At 40.3% G+C, this 19,662-nt stretch overlaps 1 protein-coding gene across 1 annotated transcript in view; it reads left to right on the top strand.

Moving 5' to 3' along the window:
- ABHD2 (abhydrolase domain containing 2, acylglycerol lipase) overlaps positions 1-19,662 on the top strand; it is a 1,158,770-nt gene that overhangs the window by 588,744 nt on the left and 550,364 nt on the right. The window contains 1 exon segment of the mRNA XM_044078196.1: positions 13,398-13,565. Within this exon segment, the coding sequence (XP_043934131.1) occupies positions 13,398-13,565 (168 nt within the window).

Genomic DNA, 19,662 nt, shown 5'->3' on the forward strand with positions numbered 1-19,662 from the left:
TAAAAGGACATAGCAATGTCCTCCACTATGGTGCACTAGTCACGAACCTTAGGGTAGGGCATGGGTTAGGGTAAAGGGATAGCTTTACTAACTATCCCCTTACCGTAACCCGTGCCCTAACCCTAAGGTCTGTGAGTATCGCACATAGCTTGTTTTTTGATGTCCTCCACTGTGCTGCGGTACTTTCGGTGAAGTGCACTTTCGCGGAAGTTCACTTTCGTTCAAGTGAACTTTCGCGTAAGTGAGGCTTTCTATTACAAGTTCGAAGTTGTGAACTTTCGTTCTTGTAATAAGAATCCATATATATATATATATATATATATATATATATGTGTGTGTGTGTGTAAAATGTGTGTATATCTGGATTCACTTGATAATTTCGAAAGACTGAAATCTCATATTTCAGTATCTCAAGACTATAAAGCCGAACATTCAAAATACTGAAATCCCAAAACCGTAACTTTTAAATACACCCTCCACCACACAAACAAACGCACATACACCCCCCCATGCTACAACAAACAAACAACAAACACAAAAACACAAATACATGCACCTACCCTACATACGCCCCCACACCCTCGCTACTTATATATACTAACTCCGAGATCTCACTAAAAAGACAAAGACATTAAACTCACCACCACTACACTGTACATTCCCCTCGCACAAACACACATCACATACTTGCAAACACCACCACTCTCAACACTTACACACTCACAGTCTTACCTACATACCGTAACCCACACCTACAACTTCCCTACACACTCGCACAAACTAAAATCCCTACTTAAAACCCTTCAAAAATAAGCACTTACCTGAACATCCAGCTGTCCATTAACACAGCACACCACCACAGCTACTAATTTGACATTTCTGGATTCAGTCATGTGGACTTTCGTGCAGCTGGGCTTTCAAGATTTTAGTCTTGAGATACTGAAATTCAGTATTTCAGTATTTTGAGATAGTGAAGCGCACCCATATGTATAGATATATATAGATATATACAGATAAAGTCAAATGTAAAAAAAAAAAACGAGCAAGGCAGGCATAACTAAAACCAAGAAATAAAAATAATACCAAAATAGCACAGAACCCTAGGATTGGGTCCCAATATTTTGAGAATATTCTCACTTATTACTAGTTTCCATTTTTTTCTGTAATGTATTTTTAACATCTTTAGTAAATTGTAATGTAAAACATAGTCACGTATAATTTAATAGAAAAAAAAAACATATTTACATCCATTATACATTACATGTATATTTTCTTTCTTTGTAATTGTCATTCAGTCCAACATTACATAAATGTCTGAATTCCTGCCTGCCTTTAAACTTCAGTCTCTCTCCTCCTGAACATTGTTCTGCATGTTTTGTTCTTACAAATTTCATTAATTTTTGTGCAATTTGCTCTTTTCCTTTTCTACAGATCCCACTTCCAGTCCTTTTATCTGTTTTACAGTATTCAGTACTTCAAATACAGTTGGTTTACATTTTGATTTCCATTTTCTGGTAATTGATTGTTTTGGCAGCCAATAGAATTAATGTTAATAAGGCCTTACTTTGTCTAGCAATTCAGATCCTGTGTCCTAGCTCAAAGGAATAATTTCCTTAGTTACAACCATTTGCTGCATTCAGATCCTGTGCTGCAGCTAAAAGAACCATTTTCTTAGTTAACAACCATTTGCTCCCACAATATTTCTGACAGAGTACTCTTTAGGACTTTTTTAAAAGTCTGCCAACTCATTATACTCCCAAAAAAAAAAAAACATGTTCCAACTTATCTCTTTCTTCCCCATCACACCACTTCCATTTGCTACATACCTGAGGAAAATTTTCTGCATGGGGTACACAGCTACCTATGCAAACACTTCCAAGCAAAAATCATAAACCTTCTGGATTTTGTTGCTTACTTCTGAGCCACACATATGTCCCTCATTTGTTCCCTTATTAATTGTTTTTCCAGTCTCTTCTCCCAAACTTTTCTAACCTATACAGATACAGTGTTATAGTTGTCATGCAGTATTTTATATGCCTTATGAATTATTTATTTTTAACAGCAGCTTCTGTTCTAGATTTCACTAAAAATTCAAACAGAGCAGGTATTTCACTTGGGACTTCCAGTCACTTTCTCTTACTCTAATATTAATCCCTGATAGGGAAGCCAGTCTTTATCCTCCAGTCCAAACATTTTGTTGGTCTCCTCCCAATCGGTTACTTTTCCCTTTCTAGTTATTTGTGCCCAGTACCTTGGCTCCTCTACCAGATTTTTTTCAGTAAATACCAGCTCCCTTTTGGCTGGTTTGTGTACCCCTACTTAGTCATTCTTACTGGCAAAATATCCTTTTTCTATTCACCTGCTGGCTTAGTTCTTAGCATACTTTCTGCAACTTTATGAATATAATATTTTGTGGTTGTTATTTTCCTTTAGGATCTCATTCAAAATCCTACACTGTCCTTATTTTTTGAACCGCCCATATATCATCATCTGTTTCCACTTTGAATTATTATGTATATGAGCCTTAACTGTTAAAATATCCCTTCAAATCTGGTAATCCTAAACCATTTTGTTCTTTTCTGAGGATTGACTTATCCTACTCAACTCTTGCCCTCTTTCTCTCCGAGATAAATTCCTTTAGGTCTTTAATTATTGTCCTCAACCTTTCCTCAGGTTGGTATATACACATCAGGCATATTTTCAAAACTAATGGAACTAAAAGCATTTTCACTCCTTGTGCCTTAGTATCAATGTCCGTAAACAAGAGCTTCCAGGTTTCTCAGTTTTTTAATTATCTTTTGTTTACTCTCTTCCCATGTATCCTTAGCTGCTGTACAGAAGCCATTTTAATACATAGTCCTAAATACTTCATCTTACCGCCTCCCCATAACTATGATTATTTCTGAACCAAGTCATGAATGCGTACATAATTTGTGGCTGTAGCTTTTGCTCTATCTTCATTTATTTTATACCCTGAAAATACGGGAAACTGTCTCAAAATGTTCCACAAAAAATAGATGTCTTTTTCTGTATTTATCAAGTACAAAATAATGTCCTCTGCAAATAAAGCCACATTTTCTTGATTACCATATCAATTATATCATTATATTTGAGTCCCTTATTTTCTTTGACAGTGGCTGTAAATATAAAGCAAATAACAAAGGGGAAAGAGGACAACTCTGCCTGGTTCCTGTGCTCAAACAAGTTATTAGAGAGGAGCAATCACACTATAATTCTTGCCTCTGATCCTTCATATGTCCTTATTATTGTGTCAGGGAATGTAAATGATTCCATTGCCCTCCTCATAAAATCCCAGGCAACTCTGTTGAATGCTTTCTCTGTATCAGTACCAAACAACAGCAGCAGCACTATTTTCTTGCAATCTGCATCTCTCTGGATCATTATTGTTCTATTAATGTTGATAAAGTTTTCCTCTCCTTCACAGCACCATATTGACACACAACTATCAATTTTGACAACGCCTTTGCCATTCTTTTAGCTAGTATAGACATATACGTTATAGTCATGGTTTAAAATTGAAATGGGACTGTATGAGGATGGGTTTCCCTGGTCCTCTTTGGATAATATAGCCACTACAACTTTCTTCCAAGATGCTGGTGACTTCCACATGAATACTATCTGTTCCTGAAGACTTCCTGCAAATTGATTATATACTACAGTTTTTATCTTGTATTCTCCTAACTTAACTTAGTTGTTGAGCTTCATCTTCCTCTAATCTTGGCATAATTAACCCATTCTCTCCAATGGAGCTCTGGAAGTTTGTACCGTAACTTCCATTGGGAGGTTCCTAAGCTTTTTGATGGAATAAAATTAAGTCCTTACATTTAAAACAAATGTTCATATGTCTAGAACCATAGGGGTTACTGAAGAAGTGTAAATGGAAAACTGTTCACTACAAACTATGTTTATAGTGATAGTGTTCTTTAGATCATAGGTCGTAAACTGGATGTTATGAATCCCAGTAAACACAATAACTATAAAGTTTGTAAACAACTTTCAGCATCTCAGCAACCACTCAAGTTGCACACATACTGTCAGCAGTGTTTTGGTCATCCAGCTTAGAACTTTCATGTGAGGCTGAGTGTCTGTCTCTGCTATCTGGTTGTCAAGATCATCATCATTTTCTTTTGGCTGTTCCCGTTAGGGTTCGGCACAGCGGATCACCTGTTTCCATTTCTTCCTGTCGTCTGCATCTTGCTCTGTCACACCAACCACCTGCATGTCCTCTCTTACCACATCCATAAACCTTATCTTAGGCCTTCCTCTTTTCCTGTTACCTGGTAGCTTCATCTTTAGCATCTTTTTCCCAATATACTCAGCATCCCTCCTCAGCACATGTCCAAACCAACGTAATCTTGCCTCTCTGGCTTTGTCTCCAAACCTTCCAACCTGGGCTGACCCTCTAATATACATATTCCTAATCCTGTCCAACCTTGTCACACCCAGTGCAAATCTTAGCATCTTTAACTCTGCCACATCCAGCTCAAACTCCTGCCTTTTTGTCAGTGCCTCTGTCTCCAACCCATATAACATAGCTGGTCTCACTACCCTCTTGTAGACCTTCCCTTTCACTCTTACAGGTACTGCTCTGTCACAAATCACTCCTGACACTCTTCTCCACCCACTCCATCCTGCCTGTACTCTCTTTTTCACCTCTCTTCCACATTCACCGTTACTCTGAACTATTGACCCCAAGTATTTAAACTCATCCACCTTTGCCACCTCTACTCCTTGCATCCTCACCATTCCTCTATCCTCCATCTCATTCGCACACATATATTCTGTCTTAGTCCTGCTGACCTTCATTCCTCTTCTCTCTAGAGCATATCTCCATTTCTCCAGGGTCTCCTCCACCTGTTCCCTACTCTCACTACAGATCACAATGTTATCTGCAAACATCGTAGTCCATGGGGACTCCTGTTGACAATATAAATATACGAGCAACAATTACTTTATCTTTACCTGCACTAGACAGAGTTCAAACAAGAAAACAAATTGTGTAAGCTTTAAGAAGAAATTTTCTAAATCCTTGAATGTTGCATGATTTTGGAATTATTAATGCAAATATGAGTACACAACAATTGATGCCTAGAGGTGTCAGTAGGATGTAATTGCTGAAGCACTTATGGGCATCACTCTTTTGTAATTGGTTAAGTATTCCACAAATTAGCCTTTTGTTATTTGATATTATATATCCATTCAATGTTTCATTTATTTTAATCTCCTCTATGTGCATTTGATTTTTTTTCCTCTAAATTACTGGAAGCCATCTCTTGTACCAAGGCTGAAGCTTGAACTGCTTTTTCTTGAACCGCTGTACGCAGAGTTATGGGGTCTATAATTAAACTTCTATAAGTATTAATGAAATATATTCTAGTTTTCATTTATACCTATAATGTGAAGTAAGTATGTGGCCATGACTGACTGTTTCTGTGGAACTGAACGTTTAGATTAGGAAACTGATTTTTTTTTTGTTTTTTTTGAACATGAGTTTTAATTCATTAGGATGAGTAAATTACACTGACTCTTTGAATGAAATCCATCTCTGCATCCCTGTGTATGATCTTCCTGATCGCATCATTTTCTTTCATGTCCTGCAAGTTTCATCTTTGTGGTAGTGTACTTACTAGCCAGAAACTGAATTTTACCCAAGGTGACGATTTCATTGGCCCATTTTTCTCCGCTTCTGTTTTCACACTGGAACAACTGAAATTAAGCTGCTGAGCAGTGTGCAGACATCTTGGAAGTGTCTTCTCTGTATTGTGTTTGACCCCGTATGTATCCAAAGAGTGATGTAATACCATCAGTTTAGCAAAATTATCATTACCATTTGGTCCACTGTCTGATATTGGTTTAAATAAAATGAGAGAAAATGTACTTCTGTCTAAGAAAACCTCAATAAAAATGCCCCCAACCAAAGATTCTGGATAATTTCTGCCTGAAAACATATAGAAATGTATATATTTTTTAAAGCTGGAACATCACAATTTGAAAATATTGTCATCTGAAATCATCCTTGATAAATAGTCAGTCTGCCCCTTAACAATACTGTTTTTTTTTTCTGCCCCAAATTGTTAGAACTACTTTAATGTAAGTTGTTGTTCTTTTTCTTTCGGCTTTTCCCGGTTAGGGGTCGCCACAGCGGAACTCCGGTCCGCTATTGATTTGCAGTAGATTTTTACGGTGTCGAGGTGTCAGCCCAACCTTCAACTAAGGCACGCCCATTCACGCATGTCTTTCGAACGCCACTCGACCACGGGGAGGACATGCAGACTCCACACAGAAGGCGCTCCAGCCAAGAATCGAACGGGAGAACCTCTTGCTGTGAGGTGATGATGCTGCCACTGAACCACCGTGGCTTAACTACTTTAGAAAGGTATCCAAAAGAAAAACTGGTACCATTTGAGATGATCAGTAAATGAAAACCTCAGTATTCAGCTGTATTCTTTCATATTTGAAAATTTCATCAAGACTGGTCCAAACACACTTTCCTAATATAAACATTTTATCCTAAGGCCTGAGATATGTGTTTATTTTTTTGGATTTGATTTAAAAATGCAATGTTGTATGAACGTACATTCCCAGCAGCATAAAATGAAGAGCAAAAATGTGTGCACATGATACTCCCATAACTGCAGTGGACACATGTTTGAAATATTCACCATCAAAAGTAAAAAAAAAAAAAAAAAAAAAAAAAAAATTCAAAACTATATCCGTGACGCATCAGAGGGTTTTAATGGCCATCTTACTAAGTTCAGAACCATCACTTGGGAACTCTGTAAACTTTGCCAACCCAGTTAAGGGGCAACCATAAAAATATTTCTTATGTCCACTGTGTCCAAAAAATCATCAGTCTCAAATGGAATTGAGTAGATCATATCCAGAAAGTCCTAAGAGATCTTCAGAATTCCAAGTGTTCCTCCAAATAAGGGTTTCAATTTATGGCCCGTGAAAATTGCCAGTAGTTCTGTTTCACTGCCCCTCTCCCACGTAGAAGTAATAGATCTGTGTGGTAGATCAACCTCTTCTTTATATAACATTAGAATATCCTACGATGGTAGGAATTTTTGGTTTCCTAACAAAAAAATGATGCTCATCATTACCAATAAAATAGTTGCAAATTATTTCATTTAAGATCAAATCAATAACTTGATAAGAATGGACTTCATTAATAGAAAACTTGATAACCATTCAATAACATGTTAAGCATTTTACAAGAATAATCACATGAGTTTATGAAAACCACGCTCACTTACTGGGCTTTACAAACGGAATATCCTTCTTGAGAGTTCATGTAATAATGTTCTTTTAGCTGTATTCAAATTACAAAACTTCCTGCTGGTGTCATTCTTTAGTAGATCACAAATCTGTGCTGTGCATTATGTCACAAACAAAACCAAGTCAAATTTAGCTGCAGAGGTGGATTTCATTCAAAGAATTAGCATAGTTAATTAATCGCAATGTATCAAAATTCATTGTGTTAAAAAAATAATAAAAATAAAAATTCAGTTTCTTAATCTAAACAATCATGTCCACGTACCTCAGTCACCTTATAGATGTAAATGTAAACTGTAACTGTAATATAATATATTTCCCTAATACAGAGGTGTAATTGTAGAGCTTAAACTATTTATCCACCTAGTTTTCATTTGTAATATCATCACAACAAATATATCAATCTGTCCATTTCTCCATACATTCCTGTGGCTCTGCTTACTGGGTCACAAATCGCTGTCTGTAATTGTTCTTCCTGTTCACATTGTAAAATGGCCTGTCTGATTTTTCCATTCTTTATGAATGTCTTAAAAGGAGTGAAGCCTAAAAAAGATTTGGGTGCATCTCCTTCCACATGAATATCATACTAGCTGGTGTCATAGTTAACACTATACTTCTGAGATTTTGAAATATTGTACACTTTCCTGTCAGTATCTTCTTCATTATTCCTATCAGATTTACACGTTTCTCAAGTTTCTCAAAAATGTTTTCATAACTCATTCTCTTAGTGTCAAAAAGCAAATCACTTCTAATGGAACTGTTCAGTTCTGTAACCTCCTTAGTTAATTTACTGATCAAAAGATTGTTCTTATTGAGTATTTGTACATAACACTGCAGTGATCCATTGAAAAAAAATCAGGGCAGTTTATTGTACAAGTCCAAGTTCTGTATGGTCACATTAACAAATTTGTGGAACTGTAATCTTTTAGGCATAATGTTTTTTAATGCATTCATGAAAATATATATTATCCATTTACTTTAATTTAGTAATTTTCCTGCTAAAGTCCTCAAGCTATTGTTGGATATCTCCACCACCCAGTTAACATCCAGTGAAAATGGTCTGCCTAGAAGTTATTGAATAAACTAAAGAATGTAGGGAGTTTAAACCACTTAAAAACATCTTAAGATCTAAGGATGAATTACACACATTCACAATGGTAGCAGAGCTGGAACCAATTGTCTTGTTAACACAGTTGGCATTGTTGCTAATATTTTTGCTGGAAGCAGATGTCTGCATAAATCCAATACTTTGAGAAAGTCATCAGCAGCAGCCGCCTTTTTTCCCATTTTCTACATGGAGTCAAGGTATCGTGTTAACTGTTGCCATCTCTCTTGACTCAGTGCAACACTCCTGACATCTTCGAAACACATGCCTGTCACAGATCTTCTCTCACACAGTCTATCCACCTCTTTGCTGGATGTCCTTGTTTCCTCTTATTTCTTCCTATGTGTCCCAAATCTTCTTCACCAGATTGTCTTCTGTTTTTCTGCACATATGTGAGAACCACCATAATTTGTTCTTTTTGATCTTTTCTTCAACTGGAGCTACTTTGGCTTCTGCTCTTGTGTCCTCAGTTCTTCGTCTGTTCCACAGTGTGCATCCTACCACCCTTCTCAGGCACTTCATTTCCATCACCTCTTGCTTCCTCATTTGCTCTGCCTTTACTGCCCAGGTTTCTGCAGAATACAGTAGTACTGGTCACACCACTGTCTTATACACCTTACTCTTCAGCTTCTTTGGCATAGACTACACCTGAGACTCTATGCCAGTTGGCTGCAACCCCTCTGATTCTAGCTTTGACGTCTTCATTCTGACTTCCCTTCTCCTCAACCACGCCTCCCAGATACTTGAAGCTCTTAACCTGTTCCACTGTCTTCCCTTCTATCTCTGTTCTCAGCTTCTTCTGATTTTTCCCAATTTGCTGTTGGTACTACTGTCTTATCTGTGCTTAGTTTCATCCCATGTGCTTTCAATTTTTAATTCCATTCCCCTTTCTTTTGCTGAAGTTCTTTCTCAGAGTCTGTTGTAATGCCACATCATCTGCGTACAGCAACTTTGTTGATCTGTCCCCTCCACCCTGTTTGCTAATGTAGTCTATCTTCAGTATGAGCAGCAGTGGGCTTAGAGCTGAACCCTTGTGCACACCCACTCCACATGGGAACCCTTTTGTGAGACCGAACACTCTTTGTAATTTATCAATCACCCTCTCCAGAAATTTCAGGAGTTTGATGCCTCTGTACTGCCCACAGTTATGGATGTCCCCTTTGTTGTTCTACACTGACACTAGTATGCATATTCTCCAGTCATCAGGGATATGTCTTTCTCTCCACACTGCTGTGAGTGCCTTCAGGAGCCATTTCTTCCCTGTCTTTATCCAGCATCATTATCTTATCTTCTGTGACCTCATCTGAGACTGCTGCTTTCCCTGACTTCATTTTCCTTAGTGCTAGTCTTACTTCTAGGATGGGCTCCTCCTCTTCTTTCAGCGTAGACTGTGTCTGGGGCAGTACAACTTCTGTGGGGTTTTCTTCATTCAGAAGCTGCTGGAAATACTCCTTCCATCTACCTTTGATGTCCTGTGGACTGGTTAGCAAGTTGCTGCTGGCATTCCTTATGAAGGGTGTCTGACTATCTTCTTTATCTTTCTGTCTTTGCCTTGCAACCTGATATAGTTTTTGTGCCACCTACTGAGTCACTTTCAAGAAAGTGGTAGAGTACCTCTGATGCCCTGTTGTTTGCTATTTCAACTCTTAACTTCTTCGTTAGCCAACCAGTATTCCTTCTAGCCTGGCCGGTCTTTTCCATCTCCCACTTTTTCCTGCACTCCTTTCTTTTCATGACTTTCTGGACTTCTGCATTCCACCACCAGCTTTCCTTATGTACCTTCTTTCCAGACTTGGCTTGGCCACATATCAGTTCTGTAGTCCCCACACATGCAGTTTTAAGGTGTCACCATTCTTCTAAAACTCCATATATTTCCTCCTCCTCTTTTGGGGGTGCTAGAGCCCTGAGTAATTCATTGAATTGTTGTACTTTCTCTCCAGTCAACTTCCAGGTCTTCTGTCTGGCCTCTGTCAAACTTAAAGCCTTCTCTGACCACTGCTTGTAGCTGATTATGGCAATCATTGGTTTATGTTGTGGGCCAACTGATTCACTGGGGATGACGGCAATCATTGATTCTACCCCAGTGCCCTTTCCTTACTAGTAGGAAGTCTACCTGAGTTGCATGTGGGCCACTCTTGCATGTGATCTTGTGACTGTCTCTATTTCTGAATCGCATATTGGCTACTATGAAGCCATTTGCCAGACAGAAGTCTATAATGGCCTGTCCTTTATTCTTGTTGCCCCCCCACCATGTGGACCCATGCAGTCCTCAAATCCTATTGTGTCTGTCCTGTTATGTGCATTCAAGTCACCCATTATCAACATCAATTCATGCTGTCCTGTTTTATCTAGAAGGTCCTGCAACTGCTGTATGAATGCACACTTTTCCTCACTATCACAACCGTGTGGTGGGGCATAGACTGAGATTATGAATACTGCCCTATCATTACACTGGAGTCTGATTGCCATGACTCTGTCACTAATTTTGACGATATCTGTCACTGACTTCTGAAGCCTCTCTCACCACAATTGACACACCATTTCTAGCCTGTCCTCCTCCTGAGTAGTAGATTCTGGATCCCAAATCAAGTAACTTCACTGCACTGTCCTTCCATCTTGTTTCTTGTCCCACCTTATCTGTATCATCATGTCATCCACTTCCAAGCTGCTTCCTGTCAGTGAACCTACATTGTGTAGCAATTCGCAGCTCATGTTTTAGCAGGTTGATTGGTTTTAAATCCAGATTTCGCTCAACAGAGCTATAGCAGGTAACCCAGTCTGGGCAACTAGACACCAGCCAGCCAGTAGCTTATTTACCCAGGGCTGCTGGGCTTTTATGCCAGGCACACACTGGCCAAGAGGGGCTCACACACCCTTCCCACTGTTAGCATGAGTCCCTGGTGTAAACTGGAGTAGGATGGGTCCTCAACCCACTTATTACCAGTAAGTACCCATACCCATTTTGATGACATTAGTCAACATGACCAAATCACCTATAGCCATATTTTACACTGCCGAGAGGCTAGCACTACTTCAGCGTGTAACCTGTGATCTGTGTTCTACTGTCTTGGGGTGCTGAACACCACAGTAGATGCCTATAGCAGTTGGTCTGTACATCCCCTTCCCCTAAAGGGCACCATGTAGAGTCGGTGCTGCTGCCCACAGCTCCATTCATTGGTTAGTTTGGGATGGAAACGCTCAGCATGTTTTTAGGAATTGAGAGGAACCCCACAGAGATGCAGAGAACATGCAAATTCCACACAGGCATTGTCTGGAAGACAGGCTTGAACCTTGTACCTTGTGCATGGGAGGTGAAGACCTAACCGTTATGCCAGTTGGTCTTGCATTAAGAGAATAAGAAATGAATTGGGTAGTTTCAAAGTTAAAAAAAAAATCCTGCAGTGTTCCAGATGATACATTTTAACTCTCAAACTAATCCTGTAATGACATGGGTTACCTGATGGCCACTACTCCTCAAGAGCAAGAGTAATACTAACCACTTTTGCACATTACTGTTACATTTTCAAGGGTTGAGGAAACTTCCTGAACTAGCATCTACCTTATTTGTTGACTTTGAGAAAGCCCTTGATGCTATACACTCGTCATACTTATGGGCTGTTCTCACTTGAGATGGCCTTCCCGTAAAAGTTTATTAATATGATTAAAACCCTTAGTGGCCAGTGTTTTCTGTGATGGCAACAATACCCAATTTCCTGTTCTGCTTCACTGCTTGCAACTCACCCATCATCCTACCCATACTGCTTGTATTACTGACTTCACAGTCCTGGTCTGAGTTGCTCTCATTTATTCCTCTGCTGTATCCTGCTTCATGTTTTACCTTCTGTCTAATATCTAAAAACTAATCCCATCCATTTTTTCATTTAAATTTTTGGTTGCAGTAGCCAAGGTGCTCCTTTTCAGCCTAGCTTATAATCACTGAAGTCCCTTTTGACCTATGACAGAGCTTGCTTCTTGAGTAGAAATTTTCTCATTCTCTCTCTTCCACTCATAATGTGCCTGTCCTGTTTTGTTAGTTTTTTTTTACATTAAATGTTTTATTGTCTCAGTTGGCTTTTGTCCCATTTTAATTTTATAGCACGTGTTATTCACAAGTATAAGTTGTGTACGAAACACTTACAATGTTTTTCCATAAGAATGTTTTAATAGCCAGCATCCTAAACATAGGTCTGGGTGTGGGAGTAGAACAGTAGGTATTATAATCAGGTTTGGTGGGAGGCAGAGAAGTGCTGGTCAAGCCTAACTTGATGAAAAAGAAAATTAAATTCCCTTTCTTTGAAAGTAACCTGGTTGTTGAAAAGTACTGAAATATGTTTGCAAGACTTTCACACCCAGTCATGGAAATTTGAAATAACTAATTATGAATACAACGACATTGAGATGTGTATAGTGTCTGTGTGAAAATATATTGAGAAGCATACATTAGGAAGGGTAGTACACCCCGACAGCAGTGTTATGCTGAAAATAGTTGCAGTGCCACTTGACATATCACTTTTAATACAACAAAAAAGCATAGAAGCTAACTTGTGAAAGCGCTAACCTACTGAGTGTACTAATAAACAACAATTTTGATTTTTACTACGGACTGGTTATTCCTTGGATTTTATGTAATTTTGCAACATTTCCTGGATTGAACTCTGCATGGTAGCTGTTGCTTTATACTGTGTTTTGGTGATATCACTTTTAATGTTTTCCTTGTTTTTTTTTTTTTTTTCATTTTACTTTTGGAAAAAGGTGTTTTGATTTCACAAGTCTTCGAGATTGGCTTAAATAAGACCATTTTAGCCTGCACTTGTTTTAGTCATGTTTAAGCATGTAGCTGTTTTAGCTTGTATTGTTGCTGCTGTGTAGCAGAACTGGGTAAAAGGATCTTTTTTTGTCTTGCATATTATGATAACATGATATGTAATAGTATGCTGCCATCATTTCCATTTTCTTTTTTAGTTTTGGTAATTCTTTGTGTGTTTTTCTTATATAGATGATGTCACAATTGTCATTTGCCCTGGCATAGCCAATCACAGTGAAAAACAGTATATTCGTACGTTTGTTGATTATGCTCAGAAGAATGGCTACCGATGTGCAGTACTGAACCACCTGGGAGCACTGCCTAACATTAAACTCACAGCTCCACGCATGTTCACATATGGTAAGAACTTATTTTGCATGTGTTGGCTTGTTCTTTGTTGAAATAAGTCTAGTTGCAGAAGTGCATCTTCCTCACTGCGTAAGTTGCAGATCAGTCTTGAGCAATTGTAGGCACACATCTCATTGACCACCTTGTATCATCCACCAAGACTTGAAAGACTCCTTCACACCTCTTTACCAAACAGCTAGGAACGTCAAACAATTCATCCTCCATCTCAATCTCATCTACTTTATAGCCACCCTACAACAATTCACGTGGCTCAAACTTAAAAGCCTACCCATAGAAGATGCTGTGCAATACTTTAATAGCACTTTTCTCTCCATACTAAACAGTCAGACTCCTACAAGAAGAACGCACATCAGAAATAATCCTCCTCCATGATTAATGCAGAATAAATGAAAAATGGAGACAAAGCCTGGAAAGATTTGCAAGTGAACAAAACCACCATTAACTTTACAAATTCAAAGATCTTCATAATCTAACAAAAAACTAAAATAAATCTATGCTGACAAAAAAAACATTTTTACCCCAATCTACAAAACAAGTCATCTACAACCCCTGTAAGTTTTGGTCATAAATTAATAATCTCTTAAAGCTTGGCAAACCCACTAAAACAAGTTCCTTGCCGTATGAGACAGACTACAGCATAGCCACCAAATTCAATGACTACTTCATCGATGTAGTTCAATCCCTCACAAATAAATGCCCACCAACAGTCCACACCAACCTCCAACTCTTACCAAACCCAAATCCTAAGCTCAGTCTCAAACCTGCCCTTCTCAGTAATATTAGAGTATTGACATAGAAAAATAGGATCATAGGAAGTTACTAGGCTATTGGACCACAGGCCCTTACAAGCCGAGCCAAGAATTTAGCCCATGTTCTGACAGGTCAGCACCCAATGCCCCTGTCCAGCAGGGGCACAGGTGGAATCCCAGGGATGTATTTTCTGTTCCCCATCCAGTTATCCAGGTTGCACTTAAAAAGGGTTAATGAGGTACTCTGCTTGACGTGGAGAGGGAGTCTATTCCACAGAAGGGAGATCTCTGGGACACAAATCTATCCCACCAACAAATCCTGTTGAGGTCACATGTGCAGGTTACTTGAGTGGAGCCTGACCTGCGGATATGCAGCAGTCTCATCAAGGCAGGGTCTGAGATTGCTTTGTATGCCAGACAGAGGTCACCTCCGAGGAGTCTGTATGAGACTAAGTAGAGGGACAGGGCTTTTAGCCTACCTGTGTAGGGTAGATGTTTGGGGCTCTTTGTGGTCTCTGCAGCTGCTGCCTGTGCTTTTTGAGGTACATGTCAAAAGGGGTGTTGTACTCAGTAATAGGTTTTATAAGGGAAGAATACAGGAATGTTTATGACCTCCATATCCCTGGATGAGATAACCTTCCTAATGAGGTGGGCCATGTAGAAAACTTTCCATACAACAGAGGCAAAATGGTGGTCAAAAGTCAGTTTGCTATCAACCTGGGTGACCATGTCCCTCACGACTAATTGCGTGCTTAAGACCTTGTTATTAATGTGATAATTTTTGGGGATGTCACTATCCCCAAAGGGGATGATGATGCTTTTTTTGGCATTCAGTTTGAGGCCATGTTTCTAGCACCAATCATTTGTTGACCCTCTTGGAGGATGTCCACATCACTATGGAAATTGGCAACACCCAGCTTGCAGTCATCTGCAAACTTGGTCAGCCATAGCCCACTGGTTTTGGCCTGCACCTCAGAAAAGTATATCCCAAACAGAGGCCCCAAGACCGATCCTTGGGGTTCACTGCTCATTATGGGTCAACTGCTTGAGGTGGCTTCCCCAATTTTGAGTAAGTAGTTTTTATCAGTGAGCCAGTTTGCTGCCCATCTGGTAACATATGGATTGATGCCTAGTTGAGAGAGTTTATCTATTATACCCGAGTGAGAAATAGTATCAAAGAATTTGGCCAGGTCAAGGTAGATGGTGTGCATGGCTTTGGTGACTGTCTCAAAGAAGTCGACCAAATTTAACAGGCATGACCTCACATTGACGAAACCAAACTGTGTAGGATTGAGTATTTGGAGGTTGCCAATGTCCTTGTTAATGAGGTCCATGATGATCCATTCCATGAGCTTGCAGATCAGGCTAGTTAGGCTGATGGGTCTATAATTTCCTGGATCGGTTGACACTCCACCTTTGTGCAAAGGGATGACAGTGGCTGTCCTCCACTTGGCTGGGATGAAGCTGGTACTTAGGCTTTGGTTGAATAGGGTGCCTAATGGTGGTGCAAGTACTTGCCTGAGTTCATGTAGGATGCAGCCTCGGATGTTATCAGGTCTCATAGAGGCTGTATTTTTTGCCTTTGAGAAGGCAGTGATGACTTGCTCCCTAGAGATAAATGGAGAGGGGCAAGTGCTGGGGTGTCCTGATTTACTGATGGGGGAACAGAAGGCTGAACCTGTCTACCAGTGGGTTGGCTATGTCTACGGCATTTGTGTATGTGGTATCCTTGACCACCAGTTCTGAGCAGATCTGAGTGCTTCCTTGAGATTGTGAATGTATCTGAAGAAGGCCTTATGATTGTCTTTAGTAAATGTGGTCAGTTTGGGCTCTAGTTTGCTTTGGAGGATTTCGCTATAGGTTCATAGGTGTTTACTAAGCTAATGACCACAAGGGTTTTTTTAAGCCTAGCCATGCATCCCAATCCTCTGACATGTTCTGATACCCTTGATAAGTGTAAGCATGGGCCTGGGAGATGAACCATTTACAGGTTTCCTGTGTCCATTAGAGACTTAGTGCCAGACCAGGGATGCATTTCTGTTTTTCCATCCAATTGTCCAAGTTGCACTTGAATTGGGTTAGGGAGGAGCTCTGCTTTACATGGATGAGGAGCCTGTTCATAGTTGGGGTAGTCTCTGGGATATATATCCGTCTCTCCAGCATGTCCTATTTATATCCCAGGCACACTTTAAGTCTTTAGAATGGGTAATTCTGGTGATATTTGTTTTGTGGATATGCAGGAGGTCCATCAGAGTAGGGTCTGATAATGCCCTGTATGCCAGGCGTAGATCTTCCCTCAGAAGCCTGTAAGAGACAGAATACAGGGATAGGGCTTTGAGGGGGTCTGCAAAGGATATTTTACTTGCTCCCTGTATTCTTTTAGTGAGGAACTTCTGTGGATGTTCCAGTTGTTGGATATGCCTGGTTAGGTACATACCAAAAGGGGCATTGTACTAGATGATAGGTCTGATGAATGCCGAATACAGTTGAACAATGACCTCCTTGGATTAAGATGCCGTAACTTTGTTTGTAGGTTGTGCAACATAGAATAATTTCACCACTGTAGACACGTGATGGTCAAAGGCTAGATTACTGTGTGTCCCTAAGTCCCTGACTGTGGAGTCAACTCTAAGGTGTGTGTTGTCAATATGATCATTACCAGGGATGGACGACTCCCAAAAGTATACTATTATGCATTTCTTGGCATTTAGTTTTAGTCCATGGCTGACACCAGTGGCTTGTCTGTGTCAAACCCTCCTGGAAAACATTTGTGTCCACGTGAGATTCAGTGACACCTCCTGATTTGTAATCGTCTGCAAATTTAGCCAACCAGATACCACTGACATTGGCCTTGACTTCTGAGAAGTAAATGCCAAAAAGAAGCAGTCCAAGGACCGATCCCTGAGGGACTCCACTTGTGACTGGCCTCTTTGCAGAGGTGGCCTTCTCAGTTCTAACTTCCTGGGTCCTGTCTGTGAGCCAGTTCGCCATCCAGTGGGTGACATACTGGTTTGTACTTGACCTCTTGAGTTTGTCAACAGTGCCCAAGTGGGGTATTGTGTCAAATGTCTTGGCCAGGTCAAGCTAGGCAATGTGAACAATTTTGCCATCATCCATTGCTTTGGTGACCTTCTCACCGAAGTCCACCAGGTTGAGTAGGCATGATCTGTCCTTGACAAAGCCAAACTAGGTTGGGTCCAGTGTCTGGAAGTTTACTATATCTCTATCAGTCATCTCCATGATAATTATTTCCATGGCTTTACATACAAGACTGGTGAAACGTATGGGTCTGTATTTCCAGGGTCTGTAAATGGCCCACCTTTGTGTCCAGAGGGATGACTGTTGCCTTTCTGCATTCATGAGTCATGAAGCCCATTTGGAGTTATAGTAATTCCAGAGGCCCTGATAGGTCATGTTTCATGCTATTTAGAAGGCATCCTGGGATATTGTCTGGGCCCATTGATGCAGTATTCTTGGTCTTAGCGAGAGCATTAAGGACCTGTTCCCTAGTGGTAGTGGATGGAGTTATATTTGATAATATTTCCTGCTAGTGCTCTTATTTGCTTGTTCAGGCTAAGGAAAGATTGGTTGCTATTAGGCACCTGCTCATTCTTGGTCCTGGACAGCAATTTTTTTCCTTTTGTTATAGAGTTTATTTATTGCAGATGTCCACCAGACAGGCTTACTCTTCCTTGAGGAGGAGGATTTTGTCCTGTCAGGTGTTCCTGATTCCATGCAGTTATGTAAATGCTTGTATGGTATTTTGGTGTAGGTTTGGACATTTATGTCTACAGAGGGGGAGGGGGCTGTGAAGCTGTTTAGACCTTCCCTAGCTGGGGGGGGCAGCGGGTGATTTCAAAAGTGACCTGTTTGTGGTCGGATCCTACCAGGGAGGGTGACACTGAAAGGATGCTGCAGTGGTTAGTCATGTTGGCTAATAGCAAGTCCAAGGTTTTTATCACGTCTTGTGGGGGTGTCTACCAGCTGGTAGTGGGTGGAGTTATATTTGATAATATTTCCTGCTAGTGCTCTTATTTGCTTGTTCAGGCTAAGGAAAGATTGGTTGCTATTAGGCACCTGCTCATTCTTGGTCCTGGACAGCAATTTTTTTCCTTTTGTTATAGAGTTTATTTATTGCAGATGTCCACCGGACAGGCTTACTCTTCCTTGAGGAGGAGGATTTTGTTCTGTCAGGTGTTCCTGATTCCATGCAGTTATGTAAATGCTTGTATGGTATTTTGGTGTAGGTTTGGACATTTATGTCTACAGAGGGGGAGGGGGCTGTGAAGCTGTTTAGACCTTCCCTAGCTGGGGGGGGGCAGCGGGTGATTTCAAAAGTAACCTGTTTGTAGTCGGATCCTACCAGGGAGGGTGACACTGAAAGGATGCTGCAGTGGTTAGTCATGTTGGCTAATAGCAAGTCCAAGGTTTTTATCACGTCTTGTGGGGGTGTCTACCAGCTGGTCCAAGGCATTTGTATTGATAAACTCAAGGAATCTCTGGGCATTTGTGTTTTGGCATGAGTAGTTCTTCCAGTCTATGGTTGGATAGTTAGTCACCCAAGATCAGGGTAAAGGGTTGAATCTTGATAGATTCGAAGAGGTCCAGATAGGTGGAGTAGGCATTTTGAGTCAAAGTTGGGCGCCTGTAGCTAGCTGTGATTTGAATAGGGGTTTTGTCAATGGTTAACTGCACTTGGAGTGTCTCCTGTGCATCATGCTGTTTGACCAGCCTAGAGGTGTCTACGTCTTTAATATATATTGTAATTCCACCTCCTTTTGTTTTGCTGCCCACGTTTTGGGGTCTGAATGTATGATAGGATGAGTAACCTGGTATGGCCAAACTAAAATTCACAACCCCAGCAGCAGGCAACATCCCACAAAATTTTTAGCTGAAGCCCAAGCCTACCTGCAACCATTTTCTTTAACAGGTCAATAAGTAATTCAGTAGTAACAACATCATAGAAACAATCCATTATCTTATCCCTCCACAAGGTAACTGCAGCAAAGAAATCCCCAGTTACAGACCCGTTGCTATTCTACCACTGTTAAGTAACATTTTTTAAAGGATGCATCCACACTCAGCCCCTATCTTGCCTCATAGACATTAAATTACTGTCAAACACCCAGCATGACTTCCACCCCTGCCACAGCACCACCATTGCATTACTGTCCTTCCTCAGTACAGCAAACCTGCACAGGAATAATAGCAAGCTTGTTTTGGCTATCTTTCTTTACCTTTCCAAGGTCTTTGACATTGTGCCTCATCAAAAACTTCTCAACACCCTAACCACCTTAGGCCTCTCACACTCAGCAATCACGTGGTTCACTGGCCACCTC

The sequence above is a fragment of the Protopterus annectens genome, chromosome 7.part0, assembly GCF_019279795.1.
Source record: "Protopterus annectens isolate FY-2018-M chromosome 7.part0, PAN1.0, whole genome shotgun sequence".
NCBI lineage: Eukaryota > Metazoa > Chordata > Ceratodontiformes > Protopteridae > Protopterus > Protopterus annectens.